The sequence below is a fragment of the Episyrphus balteatus genome, chromosome 1 (assembly GCF_945859705.1).
Source record: "Episyrphus balteatus chromosome 1, idEpiBalt1.1, whole genome shotgun sequence".
NCBI lineage: Eukaryota > Metazoa > Arthropoda > Insecta > Diptera > Syrphidae > Episyrphus > Episyrphus balteatus.
The window spans coordinates 135662574-135681030 of record NC_079134.1 but is presented as its reverse complement, the minus strand read 5'-3'; the positions used below and the strand labels follow the sequence as shown (position 1 = coordinate 135681030).

The 18457-nt window shown below is 26.6% G+C and overlaps 1 protein-coding gene across 1 annotated transcript in view; it reads right to left on the bottom strand.

Annotated features, from left to right (window-relative positions):
- Nucleotides 1-14106: 14106 nt before the first annotated feature.
- Nucleotides 14107-18457, bottom strand: part of LOC129905724 (longitudinals lacking protein, isoforms F/I/K/T) — a 140608-nt gene continuing 136257 nt past the window's right edge. Inside the window, exon 6 of the mRNA XM_055981272.1 lies at nt 14107-15141. Coding sequence (XP_055837247.1) covers nt 14156-15141 — 986 coding nt within the window. The 3' untranslated portion in view covers nt 14107-14155. The remainder of the gene's footprint in view (nt 15142-18457) is intronic.

Below are 18457 nucleotides of genomic sequence, written 5' to 3'. Positions count from 1 at the left end.
TAGCTTCTTTCAAAAAATCGGTGGGTATTTCGTTTGTTAAAATGTCTATTTTCTGATGGTGTAAGAAAAAAATTTACATTAGTATACTATAGAACATGTTCTCGTAAAATGCAAAAAATGAAAAAAGCTTGAATTGGAAAATTTTTTTTATCATTGTTTACAATTTTGGCCTTTTTATTCAAATTTACACCTTAATTACTCAAAAAACGTAAGATTTCATGTAACATTGATTAATGTTACGGTTTTTGAGTAATTTAAGTGTAAATCTTAATAAATAGTCTAAAATTTTAAATAATGATAAAAAAATTTTCGAATTCAAGCTTTTTGCTTTTACCGAGAACATGTACTATGGTATACTAATGTACATTTTTGTTTACACTATTGAAAAGTAGAGATTTTAACAAAAAAAAGCTAATATTTTGACACGTGAATTTTCGATTGAAAATTAGGGTGTTTTTTTGGTATTAGGTCAAAATAAGGTGAACAAATTAATATTTGAAATCAAATAAATTACAGTGTATCTGGGACATAATAAGGTAAGTTTTCACCAAATTTCGTAGAAAAATTTTTGTTTTTGAAAAAGATAAAAATAAAAAACCAAAAACTCGTTTTTTTTAATTTTTCACATAAATTTTGAGGTTATGTGAAAAAATTGTTGATACAAAAGTTGTAGATCTTTTTATTACCTACAACTTTGCTATACAACTTTTTTCTATAGGACTTGTAGTTTTGCCGGAAATCGAGATATACCATTTTTTACCACTAAAAACTCAACCCACCCACTTCCCGAACTCGGCTCGCCCGTAATTTATTTTTCCTTTAATTTTCATCATATTCACCTACTTTTCCAATGGGTTTCATTCTACTATGATTTTTTTTGGTTTCAAAAATTATCGACCCTGGTCTAGTAGAGTTTTGTATGGAAACAAAATCCGGATAAGTATTATATTCAAAGCTTTTTAAAAGAAATTGAATCTGGTAGGTACACAAAAATAATATCTTAAGGGCAAGACACTGCTTACCAGCAAATAAAAGAAGCAGCCATATCTTCTATTTTTTTATATGATGAAGTGAATAAAATATGTTTTAAATAGGGAAGCTTTCTGTGGCCTTGCTGTGTGGAGGTCAATTCTGTTGATAAAATTCGTCATCGGCAAAATGTTAAAGAAGGATATCATTTCTCAAATCTTTTTAGTTTTTTGCAATGTTCCAGTTCAATACATATGTCTGATAAAATTTGGTGAATTTTGTTTGCTTACAGAATATAACAGTATTTTGTACATACTAAATTTGCTAGATCTGTTGCATTTTTTGAAACAACTATGGATTTGTTAATCATCAATGGCCAGCCAATTATGGAAGCAATGTAAATATTATTATTAAATATCACTTAGGGCTAATTTTTTGAATAGTTAGATAAACCTAAGTTAGAGCTTATTCCTAGGAATAAAAGTTTTTTTTTATAGTGACATTTATTCTTCTGATAGTCTATCTGACAATTGAAAAAGCAGGGCTTAATCTAATAAATACAACTGAATGTTTTTTATATTGTAAACCGCTGATTAATACCTGAAAACGGACGAATCCCAAAATATCGCCAAAATTATTCTTTTTGTCTTTACTATTTTAATAGAGGTATTTTAAATTCCCATACAATTTTAAAACAAAATTAAAAAAAAAATATATTTTCAAATGCAATTTTTTTTTACAAAACTTTGCGATGCGTTTGCCTGAGGTTAGGAAGACTTTTAATTCAAAAGTTAAAAACTGTTATTAAGTAAAAACGATTTTTATTTTAACTTTCAGGGGCTAGCGGAAAACAATGAACAGTTGTTTTAAGGCAAATTATTCAATCGAAGTACTCGTACAGTACATTTTATTTTTAGGAGAGGATAGCCCCAATTGGTCAAAATTAAAGCCTAGTACGCTGCTGATAAGAAACGAAAAATCCCATACAAAAATGAAACAACGAAATGGTAACCCGAAAATTTCGTTCAACTTTTCGTTCTGTAGTACGCTGTTCGGCACAACGAAATTGAAAGTCTAAACTTCTTTTTCGCACACAAACAATTGCCGGGGACATTCATTGTGTGTGGAAAAATGACATTTTGAGTTTTTTGTTTGTTTTTGTTGTTCATTTTGTCATTGCATGTCTTTCTGCGATGCGTGTTTGCTTTTTTTTCATTTATGTTTTGCAATTTTTGAGTATTTTTCGGTCCAGTTTTCGCAAGCATTTCGTTGTCCTCGTGGAGACCGACGAAAAATTTCGTTTCACATCAGCAGCGTTCTAGGCTTTAAGGCTTAACGCTAAACTTAAACGAATCTCATAACGTTTTTGTTTGGTTACTTTTAGAACTACATTCGGAACTTTTCGATTCGAAATGCAAGACGCACAAATTTTAATGTTTAATAATTCAAAAAGCCCATTTTCAGGTTTATGCCTGCTATCAAAACTTTTGAAAAACAAAAAAAAAATTGGCATGACCCCCCCCAAGAAGCAAACCTGTATACGCCCCTGGTACGTAAAACCTGATTTTCGACAATTTATGTTTTGTCTCTAATTCTTTTTGATACTTTTACAATTTGAAAACCATATTTTCTAGATTTGACCTTGAATAATATATGACACGGTAATTATTCGCTTATAGATTTTAGGGTACCATGTTCGTTATGGTAAAATAAATATATTATTATGTAGTTGCATTTAAAATTCTTCACTTGGTTTATTCCACAGAAGGTACATATAAATCTGGCTTGTATTTTAGGCAAAGTTAAATCGTTTAGTTTTTAAATTCGGAAGACGTAAGTGGCAATATTAATATTGTTTTTTTTTATGTCAAAACTATTTAGTGAAAGCTAAAGTTGTAATTTTTCGATAAATTCGAAATGTAGCCGATTAAGAATTTCAATATAAATGGCATGAATTAATTCACTATTTTAGTTATGCAGTTTTTTTTTTAATTATATGTAATTCATATTAAGTAAAGGAAATCATTCATTAAATAATCATATTTTTTTATCATCATAATACAAAGATAATCATACATTTTGATATTCTAACTCAATTTCATAAAATGCAGTACCTACAATATTGTTTAAGTTTTGAAATCTCTACAATTTTCAGTCAATTTCTTTTTACTCGAAAAAATAACTAAATCTTTTTAATCTTATCCTAGTGTGTAATGCAATGTGATTCTAGTTTTTAAGATTTATTTCTTTAATTAAGAGTTATTCAAATCATTCACAATCAAGCGTTTAGCTTACATGGAACAAGATAACTGTTACTGTGAATAATGAACGTGGTTATTTTGAAATAGAAATATACAAACGAGAATGACCAAATGGATGGTTCATTCACAACAGAAATTCACAATAAAATAAATTGTCTTTGATAATTGACTCTATATGCAAAAAGATTAGTGATAAAAACCATGCTTTTTTCTATTGTGAATTAATCTGTGTTCCTTTAACGCTTTAAGCTAGAAAGTATGTTTTTTTTTATTTGATGGACTTTAACTTTTAAACGATTATCTTAATAAAGATTTATATTGGAAGAAAAGTAGAGCTGAACCTAAACATCTTTACCTGATGTTCACTATCAAGCATCAAACTAAAGAGATTGTTCTGTTTTTGTTAAAAAAAAAATAAGTACGTAAGTTCTAACTTAAGGATTGTTGTAATGTTGTAGTAGTTCACTATAATAACAGTTCTAGTTTAAACTAGAATCACTTTGCAGATTCACCATGGTTCTTTGTCTTTCGAGTATAAATTTGTTAATTCACAATGGCTATTGTAATTATCTACTTTTTTTTTTTAATTTTTAGATGTTAAAATTGTAAAATGATCGTGACTTTTAATTAATATTATTATTTTATAGTCTTACAAATATAAGCAATTATGTAATGAGTTAACATTAAAAAATAATCATACATTCATTAAAAAAAATTTAAAAACTCCTCAAGTCACGCAAACAAACAAAAAAATTAAGTCTTCTCTTTTCTTCTAAATTAAAACCGAATGTTCTTTACGCATATGTTCATTTAAAAATGCTTGCGATCTATAATTTCGTGAGCACAAAGGACAACGATTCGATTCTAAATATGTCTTACGCTTGTTGGGTAAAATTCTTTCCGTATTAGTTGTAGTACTTGTTGCAATTGTTCCCAAAGTTATTGGCTTGAAGCTGCCAATACCACTACTTCCAACTCCATAACCACCACTTCGTCTTCGTTCTGTGTTTGTATCTGCTGAAACTAAACCTTTTGGAAGTGTTGGTAGTACCCTTGCAAATGAATCTATAGACGAAATATCAGCCAATTGCCTTAAAGCCACCAATGCACTATTATTCGTATCGGAAATACCATGTTGGGGTTCTGTTTTGATGTCATTTCCTGGTTCCTGTTTAAGAAAATTCATCATATTTTCAGTTTCCAGGAGAGTATACGATCGATTTCTATTTTCCGGGACAATTATAACGTCATCATCTTCGGATGCAGATTCACTAATGCGATGTTTCACATCTGAAAGAAAAATAAAAAAGAACAAAAAAAAAGTATGTCATAAAATACATACAAAATAAAAATCAAAAAATTATAAATATTAAAAAAAAATATATATTAACTTAGTTAAAAAAATAAATAAATGTGTTTCAACCTTTAAACAAAAATCTATATTTACAAATATTCAAAAGACATTTGTGTTGTGTTTTGCTGACTTTTTTAAACTTTTTTTAATTTCATTTTTGTTCTTTTTTTTATATAATTTTGTTTTAATACATTTTTATAAATATTAAGATTTTAAAAATTAGTATTTTGTATTTTTTTTATATATAAATAAACTTAATTAAGTAATTTGAATTTTTAATAAATATTATAGGTGAATATTAACAATGCAAACAAAAAAAATGAAAAATAACTCAATAAGTGTTCGCCTCTTTAAGGTACTTTTTATGTTTTTTTTTTTTTTTGTTTTTAATAATTTATTTTGTTTATTTGTTTGGCACACTATTGATATTTTTCAAACAAAAAAATAGTACTTTGATTGACCCAATCGTGGAATATGAACGAATTGAAACTTCTATCACTTAGAGAAAAACTTTCGATGTTCAAGATCTATTTTTTTTTTATTTTATAAAAAAAAGTCCAACTTCTGAGTCAGTATCTGGAGAACATTTGCCTTGTTGACATTACCAATTATTCTCATTTTATTTTATTTTTTTTTATTTTAGTTTATTTTATTTTTTTTTTTATTTTATTTTATTTTATTTTATTTTATTTTATTTTTTTTTTATTTTATTTTCGATTATCCGATTTTTTTGGTTGAATGTTTCCGTAAATATCTTATTTTGACACAAAAGCTTTTGTACTGATAACTCAATATGTATATTGTTGCCAATTGCGCTTAAATTGAAGCTCGCATTTAAATACTATGTCACAGATTAAAAAATAAGAGTAATTACAATTCTTTCGAATTTCACGATTGGGTCATTGCTTATATATTTATTTCCAGTATACAAATGTTTGTTAGTTTTTTTTTTTTTGTATTAATATTAAAATCTATGGCATTTTTTTTGTTGTTTCTTATAAACTGTTTGAATAAAAACTCTGAAAAAATTCTTTGGATTTTTGTTTAATCAACATAATATGGTTCTTCGTATTTATATTGTTGTTGTTCATATTTATATTGTTGTTCTTCGTATTTATATGGTTTTTCTTCGTATTTAAATGTATTTACATTTTTTAGGCAATTATTTTTTACAGATGATGCACTTTTACGTTCCTCTTCCAAAAGATCATCATAATTAATGCAATGTATCGTATAATGACGTTTAAGATGATATTTTCGTTTAAATGTTTTTTTACAAACAGAACATTGAAATGGTTTTTCTGTGCCACAATCTAAGCGTAGATGACGCATCATTGTTGCATAAGTTGGATAGTATTTTCCACATTTACGTTCGCATGGAATTAATTCAACACTAGATTCGGTCCAAAATGTTGATAGAAATTCATCTGCGTCTAATATGGATATCCCCACAGCAGGAACAAGAAGGAAGCAACAAGGAAGAAAAGGAAATAATATTTGATATATTATGGATTTTTTTTTTTCGTTTTTATTTTTGATTTAATATTAACTTATAAGTGCATGTGTATTTATACACTTTTATTTACATAAATGAAAAACCAAAAAAAAAAAAAAAAAAAAATAAGATGTGAAAAATGTTATATCTTAAACTTAAAAAAAATAAAAATATAAACCAAAAAGTATAAAAGCATGCAGAAATAAATTTAAAAAAAATATTTAAGTGAAAACATTTGTTGGTAACTAAACATTTTTCATTTTTGATGAAAAATTATATTCTACAATAATAATAATTTTGAATAAAACAATTTCCAAGACAGAGTTGTATTTTGTATTTATGTTTTTTATTTCTTCTCTATTAATATTAATTACTTAAAAAACACAAAAAATAAGGAAATTTAATAATGTAGTCACTTTTTTTCTATTCTTATAAATTTCACAATTAAGCTTATCAATTTTAGTAGATACAATAGTTTTTTTAAGAAATTAAATTGTTTGTTATTATAAGAAAGTTTGCTGATATACATACATACACTATCAAGTTTGACAATTAGGAACTAAGAAATACAATAGATGAATCAAGAATGATTTGTTTCCATGAATTGATGCGTTTTCAATGCAGCAAAGTCATTTTTAAAATATGACATAAAATTAAATAAATAGGGATTTGTTAGTTTTGGAGCTAAGAAGTTGTCATAAAGTGCGATATATGCTATTGATTGCTCGAAATAATTTAAAATTACATTCCTAGAATAAGCTTGACATAAGGCAGCTCTAGAAGACAAATGTTAATACCGACTTTTCACGAGTCGATTTTAGCCGCACGATATGGCGCACAGCTAGAGTCGACTAAGTTTCTTCTATTGGGATTGTCGCTTTAGGTCCATTTTCTTCACTCGGAGTTGAACATAACTTGAGAATTTTTAATATAAAAATTCTCAAGTTTTGTTCAACTCCGAGTGAAGAAAATGGACCTTAGTCACCTGCGGCTTACGTTCAAAGGAGTTGACTTCCGCCAAAAAGCTTCGCCGCATGGCAAAAATCGATTCGTGAAAAGTCAGCATAAGAATCACACTACTCAAAAAAATTGGAAAAAAAAACACTAATACAATCATTAAGTGTATTTGTTTATGTTTTTTTAAAAAGAGTTTTGAAGTTTATAGCTTCTTATTCTGGCAATAAAAAAAATTAAATGACAGTTACTGCTCAACCGTTAAAATTTACTGCATAAAATCTCTTGACTTTTGAAGCCTATCTGTTGACCCATATTTAACTTAAAATAATGACAATGTAATACTGCTTCCAAGATTTTTTTTTTACAAATTTTCAAATGAACATTATATTGTTTTATCCTTTAATTTGGTTATGAAAATTAGCTTTAATTTAAAAAGAGTTCATTTTACTTTAACAACATTATATACCTACTTTGTTTTCAAACAGATACAAAGAGGTTATTTAATTTTCAATGAAAAAACCTTTCTGAATTTGTTGGTATAAACATTTAGTCACTGACAAAAATTTTTTAAAACAATTTTTTTCCTAATATAATATTGATACAATATTTTCACTTGAAATCCAATCATCTAAATTTTTGAATGAATAATAAGATAAAAATAAATAAAAATTACAATTTTGTAATTATTATCACTCAAACATGTTCTACTTAGTATAATGGGTGTCCGTTTGTCGACCTACTTCTTTGCTTTGTTAATGTTTTGGAAATGTGTATTTTTAAATAAATTTTTTCCAGCAAAATATTTCCAAAATTAATCACTCGGTGTAACACTCATAATATACGCGGGCGGAGACCTATCACGTTTTGTAGAGCTAGTCGCACTGATTACGAAACGGCATTTAAAAAGTCCCTAACACCCCCAAAATCTGGAGTTAGGGGCAAAAAACGGTTTTTTTGACCTTCACCCATTGAAAAAAAATCTAGCTTCGTCAAATTTTTACCCATTTTTGATTTTTTTACAGTTTCTAATAGAAGATAAATATACCTTTTCAACAATGTATAAAGCATGTAATTCGGTTAAACCACCTAGAATTTATAAGCTGTCAAAGTTCAAAAATTCCATTTTTTTCGTCATTTATTCAACTTCGACATCAAATTAAAGTATATATTTTCACAACAGCATGCTGTTTTAAAAATATATTCTAAAATAATATTTATATCCAAATCAAACGAGGTATTTTTTATGAAAATCAGTTTAAAATTGGCTTAGAAAAAAAAATTTTCGATTTTAACCCGGATACAGAAATTCGAACTTTTAGGTATAGAACAAAAATGTTGTTTCGGCACGTAGTAGGATAACTTGGGCGCCAGGATTTGATAAAGGGTTTTTGTAGAGGAGCTCAATACAAACATTTTTTTTCTTTGGAAGGGGGGTCTATATCCCCCCGTTTAGGTGGGAGGGGCATTTTTCTAAAAAAAAAATGATCAAAGTAACAAAAAATTACTAAAAAACAACGGCAACACTTACAGTAATAAATGATACCATTTTCGAAAGGCAAAATTGAACATTTGATTCTAATTTTTAAATCAATACAATATAACCAATAATTTTTTGAAATAATCGATTTCAAAGTTAAAAATAAGCGAAAAAATTTTTTTTTTGAATTTGTCAAAAAAAAATCTCAAATTTAAAATCTGTACAAGTCAGAAGTTTTTGAAGGCAAACAAAATACTTTTTTCAGTCGCTTGACAACATTGAAAAAATTATTGTTTTTATAGCGTTTTTGCAGTAATCTTTATTTATTAAAAATATGCACTAATATTGCATTCTTCTTAGTCGAAAAAACTGCGCTCTTTTCTATAAAATGGCACAGTTAACCCTTTCGGACCCAGCGTTACTCTCATGTAACATATTTTTAAAAATTCGTAAAAAATATTCCATTAAATAAGTTTTTAGCTTTGGATGACTTAATTGAAAGATAATAATGCCTAGTTACTGGATTATTACAAAAAGTTAGTCAAATATCATACTTTTAATTTTTTTTATCGAAACATATATTTATATGGTCATAATTTTGAAAAAAAGACATAAAAAATGTTAATCTAGAAAGTTTTGTTTTTTGGCTTAGAAGAAGTAGTATAATATTATTGTTCCATAAAAAGTTATTTTCTCAGTTATCCGACATTTTTTGGTGGTCATAGACAGTGTATGTAACTCACATGTAACATGAAAATAACACATTAGTTTTGCTATTTATTATTTTGGAAAATATGTATGTTTTTGCTATTCATATTTCTTAGTTGTGATGTTTTTGACACGATAATACTGAAAAAAACATTTTTAAATATTGATTTTCATAGCTTGGGTTCGAAAGGGTTAAAAGAATATTTCAATTTTTTAGATAAAATTATTCTTTACAAAAAGTTTCATGTCAATTTTTTGGAGCTTAAGTTATTGCGACTTTAAGAATCGCCATACTTCAAAAATACAGGAGGTCTATTACGTAATACGAAACGAGCGGCAAATCAACGATACTGAAGTAAACGATAGTCACAACAAAGAGCGATAGTTTTTGGATCTCTGAATCCAGATTCGGAGTCAATTTCGCCTTATCACGTCAGGTTTCTGAGATATCCTCAAAAAAATGTCAAAACCAAAAAAACAAGATCTTATCTGGAGTTGCGACTAGGTTTTTTATATAGTTTTTGGATCGCTTTTATATTTAAAACTATCGATTAAAAAAAAAAAATTTTTTAATTTGTAGGAACAATTTTTTGATAACATGTAGCGATTGTAAAGTATACACAAAAAACCTTGACTTTTTTGTTCATTTGGCAGAGCTGAATCAAATATTACTGATACCAAAATAAATACATAGTCAATTATTTTGTGGTACATACTCGTTGTTAAGTATAATCTTATAAAAATATTCAAACCTCGTGAGAGTTTCAAATAAGCTGGATTTGTTTAAAATTTTTCGTTTTTGCCCTTCTAATAAGAACCTAAATTTTACATAAAATTTGCGTTAATTCTTATTTGCTCTTAATTTTCAATTTGCTTTAATGAAAGTATTTATAGTTCTACAAAAATGGTTAGCACAATTTTTTTTTATATTCTTATACAAAAGGGGAAAGTTGTTTTCATTAAAAATATTATACAACACCTGTAACATAAAGAACGATCAATTCAAAATGCTTTTGAATTATGTGTGATGACTGATGGATAAAACGTCTGTGTAGAAATCATATATTCAATCATAGTAGGTACTAGATAGATGATGGTGATTTTTTGATACTCAAATATTATGTCCAAATAGTTCTCCTCCTTATTGAACCTAAAAAGAAAAATATGTTAGTTAAAAAGAAAAACATAATTAAATTATATTTTGATTTACCTTTTATATATGAAACAAAAAAAAAAATCTAAAATAATCCTGAAAATCCTGAAATCTTAGAAAACTAGATGAGTCCTTTAGAAATAAGAAACACATTTAATTAACATTTGTATATTTTTGGTTTTTATTTTAAAATCAAACACTTGTTGGTTTGCTACTTAATGTTAACTATAATTATGGTCTTTTTTTTTATATTAAATTTTACATTAAAGTGCTTTAGAATCAGTTAGTTGGTAGTATTGGTTTGAATTAATATCTAATAATGGTATGGTAAATAAATATTATTTTTCATACCTTATTTTTTGACATAGTTTAATTTTTTTTTTTTTTTCGTTTTTAAACATTTTTAGTCCATTTTGTATTTGTTTTTTTATTTTTTAAATTAATTTAACAATCAATTAATAGACTCTGAAGCATTTGTTATTTTTATATAAAAAGAAAAAATCTTATTCAATATTGGCACAGTTTACAACTTTTTTTAATTGTTTTTTTTTATCATTATATATTTTTTTTCGGCTAGGAAATCGTTGAATTAAATTAATTCAAAATAAAAAAAAATAATTAAAGAAATAAAAAAAAAAATGAGTTCAAATCATTATTTTGGGTGTAATTTTTGTATATGCTGCGTAAGATTCCATTTTCGTCGAAATTTTTTCGGACACAATGGACATTGTACTTTCTTCTCGACACCACATTCATTATTTAAATGACGTAACATTATACTTCGTGTTGAATAATTTCGACCACATTTGTCACAAGGAACACTTGAACTTGAATACGCACTTAGTTTTTTAGTTCTATTCTTTTTGTGCGGAGAGGAATTATTACCATCGTCATCGGTATATTGTGCCAAATAAACATATTCGCCCCAATAATCTGTAAGAAATGATTTTTGTCTGTCACAATATATGGATTTTTTTTTATTGTATTTTGTTGATTATTGCAAAATGGTTAAAATTAAAAGAAACTAAAACTTAACAAACTATAAAATGCTTTTTTTTTTTGTAAACAAACAAAAATTGCAAATGCAAAATTAATTTTCAACACACGATGCACAAAGAAAGTAATGACATAAAATTTAATTGAAAATAATGTTAGTTTTTGAAAATAAAAAAAGATAAATAAAACATAGACAAAAACACACCAAAAATAAAAGTAATAAAAAAAAAAACTCACAGAATTTAAATGGATTTTTTTTTTTAGTGAATATTACTTATTTGCTTCAGATTTTTTTATTTAACGTTTTGTTTTATTTTAATTTATTCTTTTACATTTTTTTTTAAATCAGTTTGAACATTTTTAGGTCATTTCAGTGGACAGGGTTATAGAAATAAATAATTTTAATATTTATAATGGATATTCATTTTCATATTTATTAAAAAAAAAAAATCAAAATACATACTTCATTATTTGTTTTCTGTTTTTTTTTTGTTTTATTGTTGAAAATACAAAAACTCACAATTTTATTTTTTTTTATTGAATTTCACATTTGATTTGATTAGATCAAACTTGTTTTATTATTTAACATTTGAAATCTCTTACGAAATTTACGAAATTAAATACAAATGCAATTTATTTTGATAAAAATAGGTAGAACGATTCATAGTGGGTGACTTTATGAGTCAGATATTTTTGAATAATGTCTTTGTTTCAAAGACCATTTTCTGCAAGTGTTTTTAATTTTTCATTGTAATATAATTTATTTAAAAACGAAAGGTTGCAGAAAATGATGTCTTTTAAAAAGGAATAAATGTTTTAGATACATTATTTGACGAAACCATTCAACTAAGCAATAGAATTTAAAATTCGAATTCAAAGCCTATTGATGAAAAATTCGATTGTTTGAAGGTTTATTTATCGTTGAGTTGTTAATATGGGCCTTTTGATGTCAAAACAATTTTTTAATTTTTTTTTTTATTTGGAAAATTACCAGAGAAGGTGGCCAAGCCAAATTTCAATATTTTGCTCAATTATTTGTTTCTCTTATCGAATTTTCGAACCAAATGAATTTACTACATGAAACACCTTCTTGAAAATAATCTAAAATGAAACTAGGCTTTTTGCTTTCCATTTCAAATTAAAAAAAAAATTTATTTGTTTGCAAACAAAAAAACAATTGCATTATAAAAATTCAATGCAAACCAATGCAAATCTGCATTAAAAAAAAATGTTATTGCTAATAAAAATACTCAATCCAAAATGAGTAGGTACATTAAATATTTTTTCATAGTTTTAGTCGAATTTCTTAAATTTTTACATTTTTGGCTAAGCTATTTCAACTAAATCGAATGTAAGGCCAAAGTTGTCAGAATTGTAAAAAAATCGACGAAAAACACTTAACACAATTTTTTTTAATAACATTTTTTTGACTGCAAAATATTTTTGTGTGCAGTAATATTTTTTTAATGCAATTTTGCCAAATGAGCTAGGAGAAGTTGAAGATCTGACCAAATTTGGGAACAGACAAAACTTGGCTAAAAAGTAATTGTACTTCACATTCGAAATTAAATATGCAGTAGAAAAAAAATCGTTTTCGGGTAACCTTAAGTTTTCTCCATCATTTCCTAATCGAATTAAAGTCTTTTTCGTCCTTCACTTTCTCTTCTGTAAGTTTTAATACTTTCACACAACTAAACTAGAGATCTAAGATATTTGTATATGAAAATCTCAAAGGAAATAGGAGGTACTTTTATATATAATATATAATTATTCATTCATAAGAATTCTTAAGTTTTCCCAAAAATTAACTTAATTTGAAAACTGGAATCAATTAAGTTAGAGAAGTGTTTTTTAAAACATTTTTGTCTCCTTCAATAAGTAACGAAATTGAGTTCAAATCCATACTATCTAACATAGTTTGAAGTTTTCGATAAAAAAAATTGATTTTAACTATCCGTGGCTTCTTTCAAAAAGTCCTATTTTATTAAAGTTCTCTTATTTCGTCAATTCCTCGTACTTCTTCCAGTTTTTATTCCATTAAGGGTCTTTTACTCAAATGTTAAAAAAAAAACTTCTACTGAAATCTTCTTGTAAAACTAATCTAAAAAAAGTATTTATCTGCGTTTCGAAAAAAAGCAAGTTTAACGAATGCAATATTGTTTTCAATATTTGAAGGATCAGGACATTTTTTACCCATGGCAAAAGTTTTTAAATTGCAAAGAAAATTCACTATTCGTAAGATGGATTTCTAAGTTTTCAAATATGTAAGTCATTCAACTTCTGAAAAGAATGAGTAGGTATTGCGCATGTAAACTAAATTATATGGTTGGAGAAATAGAAGAAAGTACTTGGTAACCCTGTCAACACGTAAGGATTCCAAACATAAGAAATGCAAAATAATCTTAAATTTAGTAGAAAACGAAATAAGTAACATGTTGTTTTACAGTGGCAAATAAAATAGAAATTAAAAAGTTTATAATTCAAAAACTTAACGAAACTTTCAATATTGTCTTGGGGTTTTATACATACATAAATACATTTTTTTTTGTATTTTTTTTTTTTGTTTAGCATTTTTTTTTTCGTTTTTCCAAAATAAATCAAAGTGATTTAAAATCCAAAGAGTATTTTGGTTTTACAATATCATTCAATATGAGATTTCCCTTTTTTTTTTTTTACAATACTATATGCGGGTATGACCCAAATAAAATATTAAATTAATACAATTCATTTTGCATTTGTTTATTGCTATGTTGTACTAGTATCTAGAACTATCCGAATACAGTTCTCATATAATATCTGGATCAATATTAGCATGTTTTTGAACAATATGCTTCCGCAAATCCGATTTGTATTTGCTTTTATGCGGACAATATCGACAAGATAAATTCGGTGTTACACCGCACTCATAGCTGCGATGTCTTTTAAGAGAACCTTTGATTTTGTATGATTTACCACAAGTTGGACAAACATGCATGCCAGCGGGTTCACGTATTGCACGACGGATTGTTAAAAACTTATCTTCATCAGCTTGAAGATCTTCATCTTCAAGATCGACAATGTCTTCACCAAGACAATTCGTTGCTATAACTCGACCACGTCGCGCTGCCAAATCAGCCTGATAGAGAAGCTCTTGTTGCCGATTTTGAGCTTTAGTTGCTAGTTCATCTTTTTTGCGTTTTCTCTCTTCGGCAAGAGCTTCGAGCTCTTGCTTGAGCTGTGGCTTGAATTTGTATTGAGGTTCAGGAGCATTTCGTTGATCAATAATTTGTTGTTGTTGTTGTTCTTGTACGTGTGTTGGTTGTTCTTGTATTTCATAGTCTCCAAGTTCAATACTATTGGTCGGATTAACTTGTAAAACTTGTGCCGATGCTAAACATTGTTCAATAACATCAACTTGATGATTGATAAAGTCTTGTTGTTGATCTTGCTTCTTTGGCAAGGTATTTGTCGATACTTTTGATGGTGTTGGTCTGTGGGTAAGCTTCTTAACCAATTGAATTCTAGCTCCACCACTTGTTGTTGCTGGTATTGTTGTGGTAATTATTGGCTTCGGATTGAGAATTGGTGTTTCAGCTTTAGGAATTGTGTATTTTATGGTGCTACCAGCCACTCCCATCGAATGCGATGGTATTTCGACAACAACAGCTGCAAGTAAATCATTATCATCGGCTTGAACATGATGATTTACAGATGTGGAGGGATTTTCATTTGAATTATTGCCACTTAGAGTGTAGGGTACTGTTTCTAATATTGTCCAATAGCCATCGTTACCTTAAATAAATAAAAAACAAAAAAAGAAAATATATTAGTAAAAATTAATTAGTTTAAATTAATTTTAAGTAAAAACTTTTTTTTTTTTTTTTAATTTTAAGTAACCAATCTGTATTAAAGTTAAAATCTCTTTTAAATTTGAAGAAAAACAAATAATAGTAGACACATAGAAGATACCACATTTTAACAACAAATAAAATAACACATTTTTTGTTTAATTTTTTTTTTTTTCTTTTTTTAAAATGGAATGTTTTTCACTTTTATTCAATAAAATGTTTTAAGTTTATATTCTATCTTACGAAATACAACATTAAACACATAATATACAAATAAGTACGAACATTATAAATGTTTAACAAAGAAATTAATTAGGTATTTAAAGTATAACAAGTGTTTTAGATTTTTTTTTTTGAATTTTTTTGTTTTTTTTTTTGTTATATAGAAAAGTTACTAAATGGCTTTTTCTTAAGTGGAATGTAATATTGCATATTATAGCACTTGATCGGAAGTGGATGACTCATTGCTTATAATAATGAAAATATTGATATAGTATCTATTATAATTTATTGCACATGGTATTTAAGATAGATTTATATTCGTTGAAACAGTAAGTAGGATGAAAACTAAGCCTTTAAAGATTTTTTTTAATGAAACATTAAAATTTAAAGAAAAGATAAATTATAAATAAAAAGTTAAATATAATTAGTTTTGGTCTAAACAAAAATCCATAAACCTGATAGAAACAAAACAAAATCTGAAAAATGTATAAATAGGTACTTAGTCATTTCCAAAATAATTAAAAAAAAATAATTTTGAGCAAGGAGAATGCCTTTAAAATGTATGGACAAAAAACATCAAATTACAAATTTAATATTTTTTTTAAACCTCTAAGACTTGCCTTTGGAAATTGGACATTTAAGCAGCAATTTGACAAGTTTTTTTGTTGAGCTTGAGGTCATAGTGTTTTTTTTTTCGATAGTCAATTGTAGTGGAAACTTGTGCCAAAACATGTTCACTCTATTCTAATTTTGAAATTAAGAAAATGCACTAGTGGGTCGCACGTACTTGCTTAAAGAATGTAATGTTTGAGCTTTTTATGTAAACATCCATAAAAATTTAGTTTTTGTTTAACTTTACTAATAATTTTAAAATAAATGTAAAAAAGTATATAAAAAGCGGTTTTTTTAAAAAAAATTTTGAGACAAGTGCGCTGTTGACTGTTCCCCCCTATTATGGACCTGAGAAACCGATTGACATCATTAGTTTAATCGGTACGACTTCAATCAAAATTTTTTTCGGAAGTTTTTTCAATAATTTTAAGAATTTTGCCCGGTTCAAAGTCATTTTTCTTGTTTATATTAATATTTTTTCTGCTAAAACTTTATTTACTAACAGCATAAAGACAAATAAACAACTTAATGCAATTTATTTAACAATTTAGCAAGTTTTTGTTGAAAAAACTCAAGAAATTTGGATTTTTTTGCATTGTTATCGTTTTATTATGTTTTAGGGCCAATTTTTCAATAGTCAGATAAACCTCAGATAGAGCTTATTCCTAGGAATAAAAGTTTTTTTTATGTTGACATTAATTCCTCTTATAGTCTAACTGACGATTGAAAAATCAGGGCTTAGTGGAGTTACTAAAGCAAATTACCTACAGATCCAATTTTGATAATTTCTGTTCTTTTTTTTTTTTTTTTTTTTTTTTTTAAATTCCCACGCCTCTTTCCCCCCCAGATACCGCACGCGCTGGGGTCCATTTTCACCGAGTACGAAGACATTTGCGGATGATTATCGTATCGGCACTTTTTAGTGTTTTTTGAAGGTAAAAACAAATTAAAAAGAACTAAATAAGTAAAGCAGAGAATGGTGATACGAATATCAAAGGAAGGTCAAAGATTGGGACTGCTTAGTACAAGCATTTATTATATCTGTGCAAAATAAAAAAAATTTAAAATGAACAAAAAAATAAATTTAATATTTCATGTTTAATTTTCAGAAAGTGTCAAAATTTTAAAACAAAAATGTTTTAATAGTCAAGAGTGTTGATAAAAAAATAATTCGATGTTCTTAAACATCGGTATTAAAAAATCTTTAAAATCTATGCGTTAAAAACGCGGTGTTGCCGTTTTATTTTTTAAACTAATAATAAATTTATTTTCAAAACTTTTTTTTTTAATTTCATAAATAAAATGATTTCATAAAACAAAGATTATTTAGATCATTTACAGAAAAACATTGTATGTGAGAGAAGGATAAGATTAAATCGTTTAGGCGGTAGAAGCAATTTTCTCACAAATCGGCTTCAAATGTAAAAAAAAAAAATGTATTACAACACAACGGCAACACAAACACATTCATTACTAAGATATACATTTTTACAAAGCCAGTAGTTTATGCTGGTAGTAAATAACGTTTGAGCAGAATAAATAGCAATATAAACAAGAAAAATGAGTTTAAACCGGGCAAAATGCTTAAAACTATTGAAAAAAACTTCCGAAAACAAATTTGTTCGAAATCGTACCGACACACATAGGGGTATTTACCTTCAAAAACCGCTCATGAGAATTTTTTTCGCTTAATAAAGTTGTACTTGACTAAAACCACTGATTTACAGTAATAAAGCTTTTTTCTAATGAATTTTATTATAAATAAAGTATTTTGAATTTGTTGGTAGGTATACACTGAAAAAAAATAGTGAATTCTGATATTTTTCAATATCTATAAATATTTTTGAAAGTTAAAATGTCACGGTTATATTTGTTTAATTGATAATAAAATATCAATTCGTCAAATTTTTTTTTTAATTAAAAGTCAATAATTTTCACATAAAAGACGATAAAAACTAGACGGGCAAAAACGGGAAGACGTTTTTTTTTTTTGTTTTTGCTTTTTGACATCTTCCTCTTTAATATGATACCAAAACTGTTACCGAATATCACCGAATGATACAACAAAAGGTCCATTGAAAAAGCAGAAATAAAAAAAAAAAACTGTCTTTTTACATACATTTAAAATAAACTAATTTAACAATAAATTAAAACTTCAAGTACAACAAATATATTTTTTAAATAAAGTACACACCTGCAGCTGAAACTTTCATAACAAAAATTTTATATAAAACAATAGAAACAAAAAAAAAATTTTAATATTCCCGATGTAATTTTTCACACAAAACAACTGACTTTCAACTCAAAAAAAAAAAATTCGAAAAACTAATGATGCCAATCGATTTCTAAGGTGTGAAATAGGGGGAAACAGTCAACTGCGCACATGTCAAAGATTTCGACTTGCACAGTGTATCAAAAGAAAATTT